General features: G+C 47.3%; 1 protein-coding gene and 1 pseudogene across 6 annotated transcripts in view; one reads left to right on the top strand and one right to left on the bottom strand.

Annotated features, from left to right (window-relative positions):
• Positions 1–830: 830 nt before the first annotated feature.
• Positions 831–22,142, bottom strand: part of Smarcc1 (SWI/SNF related BAF chromatin remodeling complex subunit C1) — a 153,998-nt gene continuing 132,686 nt past the window's right edge. For 5 of the 6 annotated variants that reach the window (XM_004834968.3, XM_021256732.2, XM_021256739.2 and 2 more), the window contains 3 exons: positions 16,681–16,942; positions 5,795–5,971; positions 831–3,145 (listed from right to left, as the gene is read on the bottom strand). In XM_004834968.3, the coding sequence (XP_004835025.1) occupies positions 3,045–3,145; positions 5,795–5,971; positions 16,681–16,942 (540 nt within the window). In that variant the 3' untranslated portion in view covers positions 831–3,044. The remainder of the gene's footprint in view (positions 3,146–5,794; positions 5,972–16,680; positions 16,943–22,142) is intronic. The other variant, XR_015441163.1, reaches the window with a different exon arrangement.
• LOC147825445 (eukaryotic translation initiation factor 4E-binding protein 2 pseudogene) lies at positions 18,993–19,468 on the top strand (annotated as a pseudogene).

Raw genomic sequence — 22,142 nt, 5'->3', positions numbered from 1 at the left:
TAGGCCTCCAGATGTTTACTGGAGGAAAGGTCTCCCAGGAGTGGCAGAGCTCTCAACCTAGCACAAAGCATCCTTAACCCAGGTTCTAAAAGGGCAGCGCTCTGCCCACACTTTGAGTCAGCATGCCCTGGGAACTTGTTAACATGTGGGAGTCCATAACTCACTCCAGACTCAGAGGCAGCAGCAGAGAGGACGCCCTGGCAGCTTGAGTGCCTGATCCACACTCAAGCTTGGATCGAGGACTGGCTTCCCCACAAGCTCTGGGGATCACATGAGGCTGGCTGGTTTCAGTGCTGCACTAGAGGCACACTTCAGGGAGAAACTGGGCGCCCCATCTCATGGCACAGTCTCTTCTTCGGCTCTCTGGATTTAGGGCATCTTCAAACAGTGGTTACAAAGGGTGTGGACTTAGGTGTGCTCAAGAGCTGTCCTTGGAACGTGGAGTTCACAGAACCTTCTGCCCTGGAGGGCTACCTCATCTATGCCCTGACTAAGCAAGATTATTCCTTTTTGGACCTTTTCTGGAGAACTTCACTCATGGTTCTTCACTTTGAGGAAATGACAGTGGGGGTGGCACACTCAATTTTGTGTCCCCAAGGCATCATGCAGATGATTTGGTACAGGGAGCCTGGGGTCATGGATTTTAATTGCTGACCAAGACGAGGTGAGGGTGCTTTTTTTTTGGTTCCAGGGATTGAACTTAGGACCTTGTGCTTACAAGGCAGGTGGCAGAACCACTGAGCTAAATACCCAGCCCAAGGCTGAATTCTTAAGTTCCTCATAGGATACATGATGAAACTGGTGTATGAGTGCAGAAAATGGGACCAGAATCCAGAAATGGTATTTCATTTATTCATTTCCTTCAATTTCTCAAAACTCCCTCCCCTCGTTTTTCCAAAATAACAACACACTGAGAAAGATGTTTGTACAAAAACCACTTATTACACCCCCCCCCCCATTGGGTGGCTGTATTACAGGAATGAAACCAGATTAAAGACTCAAAATGAAAATGTCATCACTTATTCTGAAAAGTAACAGTATTGAATTCAGGTATTTTGTAGATTACCAGCATAGTAAAAATATTTCCACCTGGATCTTTTAAATTTGAAAGTGATCACATTAAAGACCTGAGGTTACAAGGGACCACAGTTAAGAACCAGAATTCCATTTTCTAGGACTCCAGGGGAAAAGTTTAGTATTTGGAATGAGTTTCCTTTGGGAAAGACTGGAGGGAAGTAGGGAAAACCCTGGCCATTGTTGAAAGGCACTGGGGTCTTTTTGGAAGCAAATACATTGGAAGCAAACTCCAGTAGGAACAAGCTCATTTCCATTTCCACCCCAAGAATCCAGAACAAACACGCCAAAGGAACAAGGTCTCCTTGGTTCCAGTATTCCAGTACTCTAACGCTGACCAGGTCCACCTGGTTAGAGACAAACCTGAGGGTCTGAAGGCAAATCTGAATTGTAGTTTTACTTTTTTGCTTTCTGATATTAAGGGAAAAAGTTCTAAGGTGTTTTACAAACACCTCCCTACACCCTCTCATATGTAAAGCATTAGAAAATATATAAAAAAAGATATCCAAAAGATGTTCTACCTTGCATTCCAAATAATAAAACTGCCACTTGAAATGTGAAGTGAAGAAGCAAGGAGTTCTGGAAACCACACTCTGCTGAGAACATCTCTCGCTAGTCAGAGGACAGGAGGGAGTTGGAAGAAGGATAAGACACAAAATAAGGGCTCTCCAGTCCCTCATCAGCAGGGGTAGATATGGGCTCAATTAAGGCATCTCTGTGACTCTTCCTCTAGAATGGCACCCACTCTCCCAGCCCGAGTATCCCAAACATTAAAGCATCGAGCCCTGGAACCAGTGAGGCCCCTGTACCCTCAGCACCTCCTCAACACCCTCTGACAGATGGAATGAGAGACTGCAGAAAGGCATGGGAGAAGGGATGAGAGGCTGACCCTGCCTCCCTTTTCTAATCCCATCCTGAACCTAGGTACCGCTTCATGAATTCCACCCACCCTGGCTACTGCAAGAGGTAGTTTGGGGACTTGACCCCCACGCATCCTAACCAAGTTCCATGAGCTACAATGTTTAACACTATCTACTTTTTTTTTTTCATTTTAAAGTTTTGTTTTTTTTTTTAAGAGGGAGGGAAAAAAAGCAGGCATGCAGAGCAGGCTATACTGACTGGGGGAGGGGTCACTGCCTTAGTTTCCTTTAACTTTCCTGGCTTGTCTAGGGAACCTAGGAATGCCTCCCAAATCCAACCCTCAGAAAAACACCACACCCACCCCAACCCAGCAAATTATCTGCATAGAAAACCAGAACCAGTGGGCCTGGGGAAGGAGTGGAGTCTTCTCACGTTTGTGCTCTCCTCTACCATGTACTAGTTAAAACAGGATGTTTTGCCAGGCTGGGCAGAGGCCTCACAAGGAAGTATCTATCACTGGGGTGTCCCCTGTTCCCATCTCTTCATTCTGGTGCATTGATGAGCGGGCAAAGTCTCAGGAAACTTCACCAGCAGCACCATTCTTAGCTCAGATAAGCAGAAATAAGGTCACTTATAATGCCTTAAGGAGTGTCCCCTGTGGCTGTATCCTTCTGCCCATCACCATTTTTTTGGTTCCTATTAACTACAGATGCTCTCCTTCAAAATCATAACATAAAAAAGGATAAAAATTAGAGGATTATCCATAGAAGCATAAGACAAAGCAAAACAGCAGGAGAGCAAAAATCCACACAAATACTAATGCTGACAGGACCTACCGGTAAACTGCCAACACCCCATACCGGGACAGGGGAAACACAGGCCGGTTTGAGGACAACCACACCACATTGTCATCACAGGCTTCCTTCCCACTGAGCACAGGATGTGTCAGAGCATGGAGAGGGGGTCAGGAGGAGTGGGGAGACACAGATGTGCGTGTAGCGCTGTGAAAATAAAATCCTGAAATAAACCCTAGGAGGCCAAGGAACTCAAGTCTGGCCGGCCCCACTCTGGCAGTGGCGGTGGACATGGAGGTGTCCTGCCTCTTCCTGCTACGGAGTGGCTGAGGCTGGTGGGCCTGGAGCAGGTGGAGGAGGGATGCCATCTGCAGGTGGAGGTGGTGGTGGCTGCTGCTGCTGCGGTGGAGGGGGATCTGCAACACACACAAGGGGGCCGTCACTGTTGGACACAGGCTGGGAAGAGGGCAGCGAGAAACAACACAGCAAGTACTTTCCCTGAAGGCAGGCAAGCCACGTGCGGCTGATGGGCTGCCCACTGGGGCCCACGTGCTCATGTGCAGACCCTCCTGGCCACTGCGCATGCTGCTGGCCCTGACCCTTGCCATGCGGACATGGACAGTGCTGGCAAATGCCCACCCTCTCAAGGCCCATTCCTTCCCAGAAGCATACCACACTTTCACAACTCCATGGTATTTTGACTTTATTTTAATAGTTCCCTTTACTGAGGTTTAAAATTTTATTTATTCATTTATTTTGTGGTACTGGGGACTGAACCCAGGGGATTTGTATCGAGCTATATTCCCAGTCATTTAAAAAGGAAATTTCTTGGGCCAGGGATTTAACTCAGTGGCACCGTGCCTGCCTTGAAAGCACAAGGTCCTGAGTTCAATTCCCGGTATCAAAACAACAACAACAACAACAACAACAACAAATGAAACAAAAACTTCTCTTTTTGTAGACAAGGTCTTGTTAAGTCCTTGTATAGCCCAGGCTGGACTCAGATTTGTGACTCTCCTGCCTCAGCCCCCTCAGCCTCTCTGAGGCAAACACAGGCATGTGCTACCATAGCCAGCTCCCTTTACTAATTTTTTTTTTTGTACCAGGGATCGAACTCGTGACCTCGAGCTTGCGAGGCAGGCAGCAGAACCACTGAGCTAAGTCCTCGGCCCTCCCTTCACTAATTTTACTTCTTCAGTTAAGTAAGCAGCTCCTTCCTGGCCGAATATTGTGTCTTCTTTTTCTTTTTCTCACTGTGTCTAGCCTCACTGGGGACAAAACATTATCAATAACTTCTTGCTGCTTAATTCTTCCCACCAAGGCCAGAGAACTTCACTACAGCAGCTGCTGACAAGGTGTGGAGGCTGGGGAGGCCCTCACAGCTCCTGAACTGCAGTCCTTGGTTTCTGGTCAAAACTAAGTCAGGTCCTGTTGGGAACAATTAATGTGAGTGTCTGGGGCTCGTTCCTTTTTCAACATGAGCTACTTTCGTATTCAAGGGAATCTTAGCAATTGTTTAATCCAGGGTTTAAAAAAATCTCTAGATCTTGCCAGAAATGAAAACATATGAAACAAAAGTAGAGCCTTGCTTACATTCGGCTCAGCCAGCCCTAACCCCAAGAAGTTTCCATCCAAGCCCCAAGCTCTGAGAGCATCTGAAGCCAGTGAGCACCTCCCTGTTCGTTTAGTGGTAGAAACAAGGTCCGAAGAGGTGGAGCCACGTGTCCAGTGTGGCCTGCCCAGAACCAAGAGCCCAGCCAACAGCTTAGATTTCCTCGAACAGTCATTCATGGGAAGTCATTCTGAGCACCTCGGAATCTCCCACACCACGTGGTGCTCCAGCGGGGACCCTTGAGGACGGAGTCCTTAAGTCACAACATCGAATCCACCAGGACACGACAGTGACACAAACCAGCAGTGTTATCGTTGCACCCAAATGGCACAGGCCAACTCTGCCGGAAGCCATTCATCTGTGCGCTGCCTGTGAGGTGGCTTGGCAAGCATTTTCTTCTGTACTCACAATACTGTGACCTCTGACCACCACACTCAAGGGAGAACACTGTTTTCCCATACTCCTAGCCAAACCACGTCTTTCTTCTGTGCACTATTCTGTTCCAGCCCTGGAGGACCCAAGGTGAACAAGGGAAGTCTGTCTGGGAAGCCTGTCTCCCTGCCCTGGGAGGTCTGCATTCAAGGAACTTTGTAATCTTCTTGCAACGTTTAGTAAATCCTATCCAACTGTTCATTTCTTTGTTCCCAAAGTTCCAGAAGGCCAGGGATTCTTATGTTTCTTATTCTTCCAGTCTTAGGACTAGGACCCAACTCCTCACTACATTTACCAGTTTCCAAACGAACAAAGGATTAGCAGTGTGGCTGGGGACCTGACTGGCTCTGGAAGCACGATGGGGCCGCTTCCTACTTAGCAGGTCTATAGGAGAAAAGGGCAGGGCCAGGGATGTAGCTCAGCAGTGCAGCACCTGTCTGGCAAGTGCAAGGCCCTGAATTTGATTCCTGATACAAAAAAGAAAAGAAAAGAAAAGGCAGGCCAGAGCCTCCAGAGCAGCCCTTGGGAGGCTGGAGGAGAGCAAGGGCTTGAGAGAGATGTGACCTGGCCTTACCATCCAGCCCCAGCCAGACGGTGCTGAGCAGCTCCAGTGTTCTGTCTGCTGGTGTGCGGGACCTCACAGTGCTTCTAACAGCTCGGAATCCTCCTCCCAGTCTATGCTGCCACCACCAATACATTAAGAATGGTTACAAGAAACTTGTTATTCTAAAAAGCTCCTGCAGGGAAAATAACTAGTAGGAACACTGTGCGTGTGCTGAGACTCAACCTGGACAGACCTCAAGAGGTGTGGGAGTGGAGTCCTCCCGGCCTCCCCGAAGACTCTGCTCAGAGCACAGTGTGCTCGCCATCACCTGCCCACCTGCCCACCGGAACCAGAGCAGTAACCTAAACTCATCCTTTGGAACCCACTGTCAATGCTAATGCAGTCCACGGAGAGAACAAAGCCCTTCGCCCTTCCTGACAGACTGCAGGGAAATGTGTCTTCCCCTGTGCTACTTACACATGCCGTTGGGTGCTGTGAGGGGCCCTCGGGGCCCTAAGATGTTCCCCGGCATCGGAGGCATCCCAGGAGGGGCAGGGCCGCTCCCAGCAGGGTGGATGTTAGCTGTGACAGTGGGCATCATGCGGCCTGGCATGGGCTGGCTGGGCATCATGGAACCTGGGCCTGGCATCTGACCTGTGGAGAGGGAAGGTGAGAGTACTATGAATGTACTAGGCAGGGAAAGAAGGGAGCAATTTACCCTTCATGATGGCTACTTCCCTTCAAAGGGTCTGAAATATGAACAAAAAAATCTGTCATCACCTCTATGATGAGCTTTCATTTACTAATTTAGGGGCAGCTGTGCAGGAAGGAGTGACTGATGATTCTAAACTCTGGGACAGGCAGACAGCTGTTAGGCCATCTCAAGCTGGGCATGGTAGTAGATGCCTATGATCCCAGGATTTGGGAGGCTGAGGCAGGAAGACCTCAAGTTTGAGGCCAGCCAAGGCAGCTTAGTAAGAACCTGTCAAGGGCTGGGGATTTAGCTCAGTGGTTCCACTACCTGCCTCGAAGGCGAACCTGAGTTTGATCTGGGTACAAAAAAAAACAAAAATGAAAAAAACCCAACCTGTCAGAAAGAAAGAAAGATCGACCAATTACAAGGAAAACATCTCTAAAAGAAAACATTCACTGTGATTTGGTGAGCAGTGGATTGCCAGTATCTTCCTGGGCATGCACAGACCAAAGGGAACAGAAAAGGGCATCTTCCAGGAACACAGAGCACAGGCCAGGGAAAAGTGCTCAGTGCAGCCTGAGCTTGTCTGAAAGGACACTGAAATCACCATCAAAATAGGGCTCTGCTGGGTGTACTGGTACATAGCTGTAATCCTAGCACATCAGGAGGCTGAGGCAGAAGGGTTGCAAGTTAGAGGCCAGCTTTGATAACTTAGTGAGACCCTGTCTCAAAATAATGGGTATGTAGCTCAGTGGCAGAGCACCCGCCTGGCAGGTGTGAGGCTGTGTCCCATCCCAGAACTGATGAAGACGATGATGAAAGGAAAGAGAAGGAGAGAGCAGAGAGGAGAAAGTGATGTGAAGAGGAGCAGAGAGAGGTGGCTATGAGCCCAGGATGCTCTGCACCCCAGGCAGGGAAAGGGGTATAGAGCACACTGCCACAGATCCCTGCCAGGGGCACCGCCTGGCTGAGTACTGAGCTCCTCGTCACCTGAGCTGTGAGAACGCACCGGTATTGCTGGAAGTCATTATGTCTGTGGTAATTTATCACAACCTCAGGAAATATCCATTGTGTCCCAGGCACTTTATGCAAGAGCTCTATAAATTTGAACTTGCCCAATCCCTGGGGAGAAAGGGGTACCCCGCAAAGATTGGGCAACGCACCCAGCATCGTATAGCATGGAAGTGGGGCCCAGATCTGAGTGGGGATCCATTACTTGCCTTGTGGCCGGCTCCTGGGGAAACAAGTCTCTGAAGGGGCCACTCAGAGCAAAGAGCCACTCAGGCACGTGCTGCAGAGCTGGCTGGGCAGACGACACACACCAGGTGCAGCACCTGTCCATCCCACGATGGAAGAGGCCAGGGCGCTTGCTCTCCGGGCAGGCAGCGCTGCTCCCCAAGCTACCTGCTCAGGGCCACTGGCTCACTTTCCTATTTCCCTACATCTTTAAAGCAGGAACTGGGTAGGGCAGCATTAGGCTTTCTCAGGGGTATAGGACCAACAGCTACAAACACTTTTCCTTCCACTTTCTGTGAACTCTGAAGTCTTTCTGAAATGAAGGTGGCATACCCTACAGTTACAGACAAGGTCGTAAAGCCACTGAGAGCTGGGCTCAGAGGCTGAGGCAGGAGGACTGCAGGATCAAGCGCATCCCAGGCAGCTGAGCACTTAGCGAGATGCTGTTAAAAACTCAAAGTGTGTGTGTGTCAAAATAAAGGGCTGCGAATGTAACTCAAAAGCCACTCAGGGCCGGAGATTTAGCTCAGTGGTTCTGGCGGCTGGCTCGCAAGCATAAGGTCCTAAATTTGATCCCTGGTACCAAAAAAAAAGAGGCAGGGCTGGGGATTTAGCTCAGTGGTTTCGCCGCCTGCTGCACAAGCGCAACGACCCAGGTTCGATCCCCGGTACCAAAAAAAAAAAAAAGGCACTGAGATTGGGCATCCAGGGTATAAGACAATGACTCCTCAGAAGAGGTGGTAGCAAAAAGGCAGGGCTCGCGAACACTGGCTTCTGCTCCCATGACCAGGCAGACAGCCCCACTGCCCAGCGGGCTGGGTGCACCCCAGCGCTGAGGGCCGCGCCTGTGCCACCCAGGCTCACCACTGCCACACAGGCCACGGCTCTGGGACAGCGACTCTGGAGAGCAGTCAGGAAGCCAGGAGGCCTGCTGCCTGCTAGGCAGTGTGACAGTGATCTCACTGATGCCCGGGAGAAAGACGACAGGAAAGGCTCAGAGCTGAGACGCGGAAGCCATGCCCCACAGAGGCTCTGGAGTTTGGCTCAAAGTTGCCAGGAAAAAGAGATGGAGCTGAGAGTCGAACTCAGGGCTGTCCGGCCCAGGCTGATTCTCTATCCCAGCCTACTTTAAAGGGCACTTTTCCCCTTGGAAAAGGTGACTTTTAAGGACTCAATGTGAAATGAAGTAGAATTTAAGAGGACTGGGGAGGAGAGAAAATCGATTTCTTGTAGCGCAAGCCCTGTCATCTCCAATCCAAAGCTCTTGCGCTTTCTGTGGTGCTGGTCAGATATTCCTGCGGTAAATAAATGGCACTGGCTTAAGCACCCTGCTAACACCTACTCTCAGGGAGGAGCAGGGCCCACACGAGACTCAAATGTCACAGAGGAGGCCTCTCCAAGCAAAAGAAAGGAAGTACTGTACCTTCCATTTAAGAAATTATCCAGGTATTTCCTTCGTTAGCAGATAGAGAGGAGGGAGGTGAGAGAAATGTGGCTTCAAAATAGCAGCACCAAAGCCCAAGACGGTGAGAATCTGTCCTACATACAAGTTTTTTTTTTTTCTTGCCCCCAAACAGCAGGCATCTGAAGCCTGAAACATGAAAAAGATCTGCTAAAATTAGGCTTAGCTAGTAGAAAGATTCTTCCACATTCCCTTAGGTTAATTAGATCTTTTACTAAAAAGCTTTTTTCCCCCCATTGTTTACTGGTACATTTAGGTATAAAATAGTTACATTCATCATTTGGATCTTGTACCTTTACATGATGTATCTTGATTCTCATTTTACTAAAAAGCTTTACACCCAGCCTATGGAATGGAATATTAGTTAAGGATTTTATTATTTTTCTTTGGGATGGCAGAGGAGGGTGAGGAAACAATGAAGACAGAGGAAACCTGCAGCCATCCAATCTGGCCCATAATTCATCAATCCACTTGTAATCGTCCACTCATCTACACCATGGGCCCTGGTTGCATCCCCAGGAGAACGGAAGTAACACAATCAGGCCAGATGAGGGCCAAGGGAGGGGACACTCAGGCTGCGGGGCCCAGCCCGCCTCAGAGGCTCTTGGTGAAGGATGGGGCAGCACGGCAGTTTCCCTATCACACGACACAGGCAGGACCAGAAGCACCAAAGGCCTCGCAGAGGGTGACACAGGGCCAGTGTGAAGAGCTACTCTTTCTCCCATGTCACTTCAGTCTGAGGCCAGGGAGTGCACTAGGAAGTGATAAGCAGCTGGAATCCTTTCTTTCCTCAGTACTATCTTCCTCTGGCAGGATTGTGCCAGTAGCTCTAAATGAAAGGCTTAAAAAGCCAGCCCTGAGTTGAACACAGTGGCCTGTAGCTATGGGGCAGGCTGAGGCGGGAGGATCATAAATTCAAGGCTAGCCTGGGTAACCATCCTCTCCGTCCCCTCTCCTTCTCTTTCTCTTCCCCTCCTTTCTCTGTTGTTTTCTTTTTTCTGGTACCAGGGATTGAACTCAGGACCTTGCACTTGCCAGGCAAGCACTGGAGCCACTGAGCTACATCTCTGCCCCCACCCCCTTTCTGAGACTTGGTCAGTCTATGTGGTCCAGACTTGAACTCACTATATAGCCCCGGTTGGGCTCAAATTCATGGCAGTTCTCCTGCCTCAGCTTCCTCAGTGCTAGGATCACAGAGGTTTGCCACCACATCTGGCCCTGATTCTTACTAATACATTTATGTTGAAGATTGAAAATTTTTTAATTTTTGCATGAAATTCACGTATGTTCCCTAGAAGAATTCAAGGAACAAAAATCTGAAAAGAATACATTTCATTGTGTTTCAGTGGAATAGGTATTCCAAAAGTGAGTCAGTAGGCACTGCAAGGTTGAATCTTATTTAACCCAATGTTACTGACATAAACATTTCTAGTTTTATCACTGAAATTATACCATATTTGAATTTTCATCAAATCAGCCCAATTCCAATTTTCTAGCTATTTCTAAAAATTTCCACACTATTAGCAGGGAAGAAACGATTCATTTTTATGTTTTGTTTTGAGACAGGATCTCACTGAGTTACTCAGGCTGGCTGGAACCTGCCATCCTGCCTCAGCCTGCCAGAGTGCTGGGATCACAGCCGTGCACTACCACATGGGGCTTCTTATTTCTTTCTGGCTGAACTCAGTGGCAGGTAACCTTCCTCTGACCATGTACTGGGGCCCGAGTCCTGCCACTTCACCTATGTGGAGGCGCTCAGTAGTCAGAGGTGCCTTTCCCACTAAATGAGCACCACAGTGCAGGGCACCCGAAACAACAGCAGCCACACCCGGGTTGCTCTCCTCCTGGTCCTCCGTGTGGCGTGGACACATGCTATGTATAAGAACTGGTCACTATCATGACTAGGGATGTCACAGGGAGGAGGAGGAAGCCTTTAGGAATCTTGATACTATGAAACAGGATGAAGTATGGCACTGTGTATTTTATCAGATTCAGTCTAAAAATGGACGTTCCAAGTGTACAGCAGAAAAACGCTACAAGTTTAATTCTATAGCCTTTCTGTTTGGTAGAAACAACTAATTTGGGACATTTTACTAGACATGAATGAAACTAAAAGAAAATGGCGTTCCCAGGTGAGTTAGGAGCAGGACCAAAAACTAAGAGCCAAAGCAGTGAGCTGGCTGGCAGACAGGAGCCGGTGCACAGGCTCTGACACCTGACTGGGTCACAGTGGGGGAGCGGAAGCAATAGGAAAAGCTGCTCAGCAGAGACCCACACAACAAAGGGTTTACAGACGCTGGTTTACACCAACTAGTGATGCCCAGGCCTGTTCATGTTTGATAGCCTGATACATTCACAACACGGAGCTGCTACCAAAGTGCCCTAGCACTAACCCATAGTTTGGAAATAAATGATATACTCATAAAAACTCAGAAAAGCCAGGTGGGCATAGTGGGACATGCCTGTAATCCCAACACTGGGGGAGGCCAAGGTAGGAAGATGGCAAGTTTGAGCCCAGTCTGGACCATTTATCAACTTAGGCAGACTCTGTCTGAAAATATAAAAATAAAAATAACAAGGGCTGGGGATGTAGCTCAGTGTGAAGGCCTTGGGTTCAATCTCTAGAACAGGGAGTTGGGAGTGAGGTCAGGGACCAAAGAACTGGACAAATGAACTGCTTGGCCTTGACCCTCTCCATGCCACTTTACAACCTTTCTATCAATTGGAGACTAATGCTTCCTGACCTTTTCCACACCCTGAGATCTGGACAAACACCAAAAAGCTAGCCAAATTACCCAGATAATTATCCTCAGCTTCTGATGTAAATGCTGTGATGTACAAACTTTTCTTTAACTTAGAAACATTAGTTGGAAAGACCTGCTGTACAGTTCTCACTTTCTACCTGTGGCAAATCAGAAAGTAAAGACATTTGCTGTTCAAAACTGTATGGATGCCTTGATTCGGAAGGCCACACTATCTGACTAGCAGAATATGATGGACCACTTGCTTGTTAAACCAGCTTTCGCTTTAACTGGTGGGAGACTATGACAACTGTAATTTAGTGTTGTTCTTAATTTTACTCTGAATCACACTTGATTTTACATTCAAACTCCAAAGCAACCTCACAAAGGGGGCAATTATGAAAGCTGATGACTTGAGCTGCTGAAACACTCACACAATGCTTGTGTACACAGGAACAACCATGGCAACGTCTACAGATGTGAACATCTGCATATCCCGTACCTGATCCTAGGCACACGCTCACTTTCTTAGGGACACACAAGAGAACTGTACATGCATATCTACGTGTGGATGTGCTCATGCATGTCCGTGCTGCACCAACTACTCACAGGAATGGAAGCCTGGAACCGATCGAGTGTTCATCCGTGGGGAATCATCAGTGGGAAAAAGGACTATCAGCAGTGGTACAGTCACACAGCGCAATGCTGCACAGCAAGAAGGCACAGTGTGCGTCTCACAGACACCATGTCAATGAGGAAGCTACGATCCCGCATGTGACACTCAGAACGCACCCAAGAGCCGTGGTGCTGGGGTCAGGAGACCTGCACCTTGAAGGCAGTAAGCTGAGAGAACAGGATGGGGCCTCCAAGGGCTGGTGACACCAGCAGAGTCTCTGAAAACTCACCAAGGAAATACTTATGATCTGTACATTTTCTATCTCAACAACAATTATGAGGATACCTTGTCTTAGATTTTAGGGTACTGCGGATCACACCCGGGACCTTGAGCATGCAAGGCAGGCTGTGGAACCACTGAGGTAAATCCCCGGCCCTTGTCATAGATTTTAAAAAGCAACCAACAAGTATTATCTTGCACTGCATGGTCTTTCCCTTACAAACTTGCTGTAGAAAAGCCTATTTTGGTAACATGAAGAGAAAAATGACCTATTTTTCCCTGAAAGATTATTTTTATCAGTGCGTTTGCTGGCATCAGCTCACTGGGAGCTGGCTACAAATCATTCCAGCCTTCACTGTCGCAGGAGGCCGCATGGCGGAATTGGCCTCACTGGGATCAGATGGTGCTCGGTGGGAACCTGGCCCAGCAGGCAGCAAGACCTCACCATGCATTAGGACTTTGAGGGCAAAGAGGAGCGGAAGCAGCACATGAGACAGCATGGGTGAGGAGCCAGGCACACCAGCAGCTATCATCACTAGCATGCAATCAGGAAAGACACACACGCATCTCTTGGCCATCTTCTCCTGTCTACGCACAGAGCTGGACCGCCTTTTATGTGCTCTGGGCACATTGATGTTGATAGGAGGCTTTAACAGAGCCAAATGCCAAGCAGCCATAGTGAACTACCCCTTAAGTATTTATCCCAGAAGTTCTGGACAAAATTTTACTTCTTAGCTTTTATTTTTCATTTATCTTATGAGATGGGGTGTCTCACTATGTTGCCCAGACGGGTTGTAAAACTCTAGGCTCAAGCAATGTTCCTGCCTCAGCCTTCAGAGCTGGGAGTACTACAGTCATGAGCCAAGATGCCTGGATTAGAAACTGATTTTTTATTTTTCAGTTTTTGTTTTCTGCGACAGGGTCTAATGATATAGTTCAGGCTGGTCTTGAACTCACTACGTAGCTCAAGACTGGCATTGAACTCACGGCAATCCTGCCTCCGCTTCCCAAGTGCTGGGATTACAGGCATGCACCACCACACCTGCTAGGAACCCAATTTTAAATAATTACTGTTTCTGAAAAATTAATCTATGATTTGCATTCCATTAAGCACCTGTATCTTTTTTTTTGTACCCAGGATCGAACTCGGGTCCTTGCGCTTGCGCAGCAGGTGTCGAAACCACTGAGCTAAATCCCTGGCCCACATCTGTATCTTTTGACAGCTGAACTCTGGTGAAAATCAGATCACCATTCAGGTGGACAGAGAGGGGAACTGAGGAAAATGTCTTGTACTAAGGAACATGTTAGATGTCTAAGACCATCTCCACACCTGTTATTTAGATCAAGTGGCAAGTCTGATGGACCTAGTAAATTCCACAGTTGCAATTTAACAGGTGTGTATGTGGCCAGGCATATTCCTGTAATCCCAGCACTCGGGAGGCTGTGGCAGAAGGACTGCTATTTCTATGAGGGTATTTATATATCTAAGACAGGGTCTATGTTGTCCAGTCTGGTCTCATTGGTCTTGGGACTTGTGAGATCAAGCAATTCTCTCCCTTCAGCTTGTGGAGCAGCTGGGAGTACAGGCATGCACCATAGTACTCTGCTACCATGAGGGGATTTAGAAATCTGTCCTTTGAGGAAGTCAGACCAAGTGACATTATCACGATGAGACCTTCTCAGACTCCCAGGGGCCTCTCCAACTTTGCTTGCCTCTACATGCCTTGGCCAGAGTACATGTGTCCCATTCCAACAAGCACAGACTCTGGCTCGGGGAAGCACTTATACATTACCACAGAATACCAAACCATAAAACTCTTATGGGATGATCAATGCCAGGACAACATTAATACATAGCAAATACCCATATGTACTGTTTGTTTTTATGGTACTAGCGATTAAACCTTGCAGAGCTACATCCTCAGCCCCTCTCTTTTTTTAATTTTGGGAAATGGTCTTAAGTCATTAAGTAGCCCAGGTTGGGCTTGAACTTGTGATCCTCCTGCCTCTGCCTCCCAAAGTGCTCAGGTTACAGGCATGCACCACCACACCCAGCTAGTACTACCTTCTAAGAAGGAAACGGATGTGGTACAAAAAGGACTGGAATTAAGTGCATTTTAGCTAGGCATGGTGGTACAAGCCTATAGTCTCAGCACTCAGGAGGCTGAGGCAAGAGAACTGAGTTTGAGGCCAGCCTGAACTACATAGCAAGCTCCTGCCTCAAAAACAAAACAACGTCCATTTTGGGTTTTAATGCTAGTAGTTAAGTTGGAAAAAATGAATTCAACATTCACGACATGTCAAAGATAGAACAATCTGAGTACTGAAAAGAATGTCGCTGAGTGTGTTGGCACTTGGTGTAGGCCTGTAACCCCAATTACTCAGGAGGTTGAGGCAGGAGTATGCAAGTTGGAGCCCAGCCTTGGCAACATACCCAAGACCCTATCTTAAAATTAAAATAAAAAAGGCCTGGATACGTGGCTAGGTGGCACAGTGCTTGCTTAGGTGTGAGCATAACCTCAGTACAAGGGGGATAATGTTCATAGTAGATCAAAACACACAAAAATAATCTAATTTCTTTCTAATTTTTTTTGTACCAGTGCTTGAACTCAGGGCCTTGCGCTTGCGAGGCAGGCGCGGTGCCACTGAGCTAAATCCCCGGCCCTAATTTCTTAATGCTAAAAGCAAACAAAACAAAAAACTGGGGAGTAGGTTGGGCATGGTGGCGCATGCCTGTAATCCCAGCACTTGGGAGGGTGAGGCAGGAGGATCACCACAAGTTAAGGACAGCCTGAACTGTATAGAGACCCTGTCTCAAAAAAAAAACACAAACGAAAACAACAAGAACACACTGCCCCCATCACAAACTGGGGAGGAGCAATACATTATAGATAATTGACAAAAGGAATGAAGTAAGCATTTATCCAGCCTTTCTTTAGATTTTCAAGATTATAATAGGTTTGGACTGGGGATTTAGCTCGGTGGCACCGAAGCAAGAACAAGGTCCTGAGTTTGATCCTAGTACTGAGGACAAAACCGCCCCCCAAAACAAAAAAATAACACAAAACGATTAGAATAGGACTGAGGAAGTTTCTTCTCTTTGAGACAAGGTCTCATTATGTAGTCCAGGCTGGCCTTAAACTCATGGCAATCCTCTTGCCTCAGCCTTCCAAGTGCTGGGAGTATGAAGTATGCACCACCACCACATGGGCTGTTTTTTACTTTTAAATGAAAGAATCACTTAAATGCAAAAAATCATAAACATAGACATCTAACCATTCACAACAGTCAATGAAATAACTGCTCTATGGAGGGACTTTCAAGGGCAGGCACACCCAGGGCAAATCTGCTGTGGATCCTGTAGTGGCTGGGTCAGACTGATCTCAGAACCACTGCCCAATATTCCTGTCACAAAAGGAGGCAGCTGTTGCTATGAGAGCACCTGCCCTCAAAGGATGGTCATGAATCAGAGAAATCCTCCATGTATTGGACATGCATAGGAGGAAGGGGAGAAGGAGGACAGTGATGATACCATGCACCCTGAATGTAGCCTTCTCATGCATGGCCATGGTGTAGAAAATCCCTGAGTCTTCAACACAAAAGTGGGATTAAAAGAGGAAGATGAACATTAGGAGACTTAAGAGACATAAATCTAGCATGTGGATCTTATCTGAATGCCAAGTCAAACAAAGTATTCAAAGATTTTTAATGATATTAGGAATTATGGTTGCTTCTGACCGGAAACTGATGATAGGTACATTAAAGAACAAGATTTTACTGGATAAAATTTACTGGATAAATTTTCCTTCTGAGATCTATTTCTATCCCCAAATGAGGGGGATGGGTGAAAACATACAATAACAACACTGAGGACCAGCGATGTAGCTCAGGGGTAGAGCCCTGGCCTACCATGGGCCAAGGCCCTGGGTTCCATTATTAGCACCACAGAAAAAGAAAAAAAGTGGGGGAGGGGGTGCTCTTATTCTGAAGCTCTGCAACGATACAGGGATTGTTATATTCTGCACCCTGCTTCTGTCTATAGTTGAAAATTTCTGTAACAAAGTTAAAACTGGCAGAAAGATGACGACTGCTGAAGCTGGATCACGAGAGTACCCTACAGGGAACTACAGTACTCTTTCATCCAGAGGCTGACTGACCCAAGGAGAAAGTGTCCTCTGAGAATTGCAGGAAAGGAACATGGCAGCTTCATGAGTTGTCAGACCTAATCTGCTCGCCTGATTTCCTAGACGCAAGAATGACTGGACTCATCAGAGCCACCACCTGTGAGGGTCAGTGCTCTGCTGACCTGTGCCGCGAGGGCTGCAATCCTCTCACCTGGCTGGGGCGGGTGAGGCGGTGGCATCTGGTGGTGCATCAGTGGGTAGGGAGGGGGCTGCTGATGGGGCATCATGCCCGGGTGCCCGGCAGCTCCAAGTGGGGCCAGGCCAGGACCCCCTGCGTGCTGATGTGCCTGTGCAGGGTTCTGGCCATGCTGCTGCTGCTCTATTTGCTGTCGGGCACGTAACTCGGCGTATTTTAGCTGCTCCATGTGGAAGTTCTGTCGTTCCGTAAGCAACTGCTGCCTCTGCTGTTCTAGCTGTAAGTAGAGAAGACACACGACACCAGTAGAAATCTCAGGACGGGATGACACACAGGACAGATGCCCACCAGCACCCGAACTCCCTGCATTTCCCCCAGAGACACACAGCCACCACGCTTCCTGCAACATCTACAGCGAGCAAAATGGCATTCGTCCTTTCTCACTAGATAGCCTGGGCTGGCCTCAGAATCTTGATAACCCTCCTGCCTCAGCCTCCAGAGTACTGGGATTACAGGTGTGTGCCACCACGCCCAGCGAGGCATTATTGCTTCAGTAGTGCATTCTATTTGGACACCTGTTACTACTGCTGGGGTCTTGTCTGTGTTAAATTCAAGATTTGCATTTCCTAGCAAAGCTATTGCTCTCTGGACCCACTCAGGATATATATAATCCTCTCTCAGGTGGGCCTTAAAAACTTTAAACATTTTCTTTATTCATTTACTTATTTTTGAGACAGGGTCTTATTACATAGCCCAGGCTGGCCTTGACTCCTGGGTTCAATGGTCTTGTTTCATTTTCGGCCTTCTTAGCAGCTGAGACTGCCAGTGTGCACTGCTGGACAAGTCCTCAGACACAGTCTGTAAAAACACTTTCCACGACTGCCTGTAATATATCCCGGTAAAATAAATGCTGTCCTCTTATTGGTTTCTCAGATACTAACAGGTCCACCCAACATTACTAGGTACTCTCTTCTGGATGCAATCCTCTTGATTACCACCTATTTTAGAATGCAGCAGCAGAGTAAAATCCTGAGCTGTGACATGGCTTATCTGTAAAGATACATTTCTAAAAAAAAAAAAAAAAAAAAAAAAAAAAAGATACGTTTCTCCACGCAGAACGTTATCAGTGCCACTGTAAAACTTAGCTCTAAGTACCCAAAATTATACTGGGTGACAGAGTATTTTAGTTGTCTAAATAAAAATGTGCATGTATCTTGAAGTATTTTAAGTGTTTCAATGTTAGGGGCCGGGGATTTAGCTCAGTGGTTTCGCTGCCTGCTGCGCAAGCGCAAGGACTCCAGTTCAATTCCTGGTACCAAAAAAAAAAAAAAGAAGTATTTCAATATTCAAAATAAATCTGGGACTTAAAAGAGAAATAACGTATATGTACAGGAAATTCAGAAACCATACTCCTAAGTAACAGTTAAGCTAATGGAGCTCACTCTAAGTTAATTTAACACAAGGTTGACAAAGAAAACCAACTTTAACCTACAGGGAAACAAAAACCTAGATCTCTGAAAGTTACACAACAACCATAAGCACAAGGAAGTCAGCAGGCCAGCTTCTTTATGGTAGTGCCCCCACCCCATTTCCACAGTGAGACTGCCCGAGGGGTCCTTTCCTTGTGCTGTGTGGTCCCATGCAGCAGCCACCACCATAGCCAGCTAGGGAGTACTTGAAATAAGGTGTGCTGTTAGTATACAGGACACCCCAAAACGCAAAAAAACACAAAACTTTTGTCTATATTGAATTAACCTATTTTGCCTGTTGAAAAAATTTTAAATATGGCTGCCAGAAAAGTTTTAATTACAAGTATGGCTCACATGTTATTTCTGCTGAACATCATTATCCTATGCATTTATTAGGTTAGGGAAAGGTTAACATTTTTGCTTTCGGGAGCAGCCAGTTCTGTAGATAAATACTACATGCTATAATCAGCCAAATGAGATAGAACAAGCCTGAGAATGAGCTTAAGAATCTGGGCTCTCAGCAGAGAGCAGCCAGGGAAGAAGCCCCCAGGGAACCAAGGGAAAAGCATTGCTGCCCAGCAGGTGCAGCAGGCAGGGAAGTCTTGGGACGGACGGGGTGTATCGAAGAACAGAGGTGGGCCGCACAGGTGCGAGGGGAGGTAATGGCGCAGACAGGTCAAAGCACAGGCCGGCCCAAGGTTTTGGTTAGCTGGCTTGCAGTGAAGCAGGGTCCCCACCAGTCCCCCAAATGCTGTGTGGGGGGCTTCATTTTCCAGCGAGGGTGAAAGGAGGAGGGGACGTCCTGCCAGGTTTAGTTTGTCTGTGTGAGAAGGGGAGTGAAAGGTGTAAATGAGGGCCATGGCTGCCGCTGCTGCTACTGGGGCGGCGGTGGCAGGAGTGGAGGAGCGGGACGAAGGAGGAGAGGCGGCGAGCGAGAAGGCAGTCACCCTACCCCCCCGCTGGACGAAGCCAGCAGGTGCGCTGGAGCCATGTCCTTGTTCACCAGCCCAGCCAGAGCTGCGCCGTTCCCACCCGCACTGTGCCCATCAGCGACACTGCAAAGCTACCTCATGACTATTGCACCACACCCAGGGCGCCGATGTTCACCACCACGCTGGGAGGAACTCGAATCATTTATGATCAGAATCTTTCATGGAAATTCTCCCATGGCTCAGACCCCACCCTGCCATCTGCCCAATACCCCGGGAGTTACTAGCCCTGGCACCTTAATTGAAGACTCCAAAGTAGAAATAAACAAGCTGAGCAACCTGAACAATCACGACAGGAAGCATGCGGCTGCAGGGAATGATTCTCAATTTGAGATGGACATGTGACCTCCTGAAAGAATGGGAGAAAAGCTGGGGATTTAGCTCAGTGGTTCCGCTGCCTGCTCTGCAAGTGCAAGGACCAGAGTATGATCCCCGGTACCAAAAATAAATAAATAAATAAATAAATTTAAAAAGAAATGGGAGAAAAGCAGCAACGGAGATACTCATGTGGACCTGATGTGGTCAACAGGACAGACAGTGGGAAGACAGAGGCAGAACCAGCAATCCCCAGTGCCATCCTCACCTCCACTCTTCCTCGGGTGCCAAATGCTAGGAAGATGAGCTGCATCTGGCTGTTTTTTCTCCTGTTTCCTGTCCTCTGCCCAGCTGAACAGATTAGCTTGAAAGGGGCTGGGGATTTAGCTCAGTGGTGCCGCTGCCTGCCTCGAAAGCCCACGGTCCTGAGTTCGATCCCCGGTACCACAAAAAAACCCCCAAACAACAACAACAACAAACAGATTAGCTTGAAGGCCCTAGGGATGTTTCTATAGAGCTAAGATGTCTGTTGAGGAAAACTGTTAAACTGGCTTCTCTGGTCCTGTCTCTATTGAGAATGTCCCTATCCCCCCTCAAACTTCTCTCAAATCTCAATCAGTCTACCAGCAATCGCCTGCCTGGAATGTCTGGGGAAGGGATACAGAGGTTTGGCAGGTTCATCATTCATGTTCTTGATTCTGTCTCTCCTCCTTGTATACCACCTATGGTTCAGTGCCTTTAAAAGCAGCAGGGGGAAATGATAAACACAAAGAAAGCTGTTTTCTCTTTTACCTTGAGGTGTCTGTCCTTAGGGACAGAGCAGCACAATTTATGCGACTGCGGTAGCATTGCTCCGTGACACTGTCTGGAAATCTGCATCCTCTCTTTCCCTTGGGAGGAATGTCTTGTCTTTGGTATTGTAGTTTCTCATCCCACTCCTTTACCCGCCACATTTGTGCAGATATTTTTAAACTGGAACAGGAGGGAGCCCCCAGGAACCAGCTGTTCTTTGTTCTTTTGCCTTCCTCTCTGTGTGCAGCTTGTTGCTGCAGAGGCCTCTCCACTGGGAGATACCCAGGTGATTCTGTCTGCTCCCAGAGTAGGTCCATGAGGTAACGGAGGCACTTGGCCTTCCACTTGCTGGGTAAGGCCTGATCCTAGGTTCTGCCAGATAATATGTAAAAGACTGTCGACCAACTTGAGTACCCGGTCCCAGTCAATTTTAAAATCCACTGAACATTGTGGTATTTGTTGTCTTGGCTTGCAGTTTCTTTTATTTTGAATTTAAAGTTAACTTTTAGAAATGTTCTTAGAAAAGAACTGTATTTTTTTCATGTTTGGGTCTGCTTTGTTTGGCTACTGGGATACATAAGCATGGATTTAGAAATGTGTTCCTCCCAGCTTTCTTGCCATGGCCATTGTACTCTGAATCCTCCCTTTCCTTTCTTCCCTCCCCCTCCCTTCTTTTCCTTCCCTTTCTTCTGCCAGGCCATTTTTCAAAGCTATAGCAAAGATACCTCAAGTGTTGGTATCTGATATCTGTCACTTATCTGAAGAGTGACATTTTGTTTTTCAGATGACAACACCTTCCAGTGCTGGGAAAGTAAGAAATTTCCATGGCCAAGTCTGCTGTTCGATGTCATTGTCCTTTGTGTCCCTCCCCAATTCCTTCTCAGCTCTTTCCTTCCCCCAAAGTTTTGGGTGTACATTTTTAGAGTTTGTAGTGGGTGGTTTGTAAAACTGGACCATTCTGCCTTGCTGAGGGTTGTTCAGGGAAGCCTCATTCTTACCCTTTTGTTCTTCCATTCACCCTTCTCCCCACCCGACTCTCTCCTGGTACTGCTGACACGGTGGCACCAGAAGCAGCTCCCGTGTAGGAAGACAGACACTGAGCCCTCAGGGGAAGACAAGTGGAGAGCCGCTGGTGTCCTGGGAATTTCTGGTTGGATTCTTAAAGAGATTCAAGGGTGAGAGTAAAAGGCCCGTTGGCTAAGAAATAAGAAAGCAAGCTGTTTTTCTTTGGAATTATGAGAAGACCCTATTTGCAAAGACATTTTAGAAAGAGGGTGTGTTTGGAGAAATTTGTTCCGTCTTTTGTTACAAAATGTGAATAGTTCAGAGTAAAAACCTCTTGTGACGGTTGATGTCTCTCAAAAATAAGCTGGATCTCCAGTGTTTTGAGGGTGTTTTGAGTCTCACAATCAGTAATCAGAAAATATTTTAATGTAGTCCTCTTATTTTAATTAAACTTCAAATTTTACTTAAAAAAAAAAGATGTAAATAAGTGCATTCTCCAGAAGGCCAGTTCTGCAGGAAGACTCATCAGTGAGATAATGTTTGGGAGGCAATGATTTAGAAAGGTTATCTAAAGGTTCTGACTACAGATTCTTGATTTTGCTTTCTTATAACCACTCTTCCTAGGAAATTTAAAACTGTCCGATAACTTGCTGAGGTTAGGCTTAAGAGGCTGCCAAAAATGGACCTCTTATCTATGTTCTGGTGGAGTCACTACTAGCCTAGATGGCTTGGCTGAAGTTCTGCAGTTACCTAAGAACTACGGAAGTAAGGTCAAGATCTGCCTTACAAAGCAGCTAAGCTGCTACTAGAGATTTTTCTTTTTTTGTGTGACAGGGTCTCGCTATATAGTTCAGCCTGGCTTTGCACTCACTCTGTAGCCCAGGCTGGTCTCAAACTTCCAGCAATT

The sequence above is a fragment of the Heterocephalus glaber genome, unplaced genomic scaffold (assembly GCF_053883595.1).
Source record: "Heterocephalus glaber isolate CG9 unplaced genomic scaffold, H.glaber_assembly_v1.0 deba00001504, whole genome shotgun sequence".
In the NCBI taxonomy this organism is placed as follows: Eukaryota; Metazoa; Chordata; class Mammalia; order Rodentia; family Bathyergidae; genus Heterocephalus; species Heterocephalus glaber.
The sequence above is the reverse complement of the archived record's forward strand: the minus strand, read 5'-3'. Positions and strand labels throughout refer to the sequence as shown.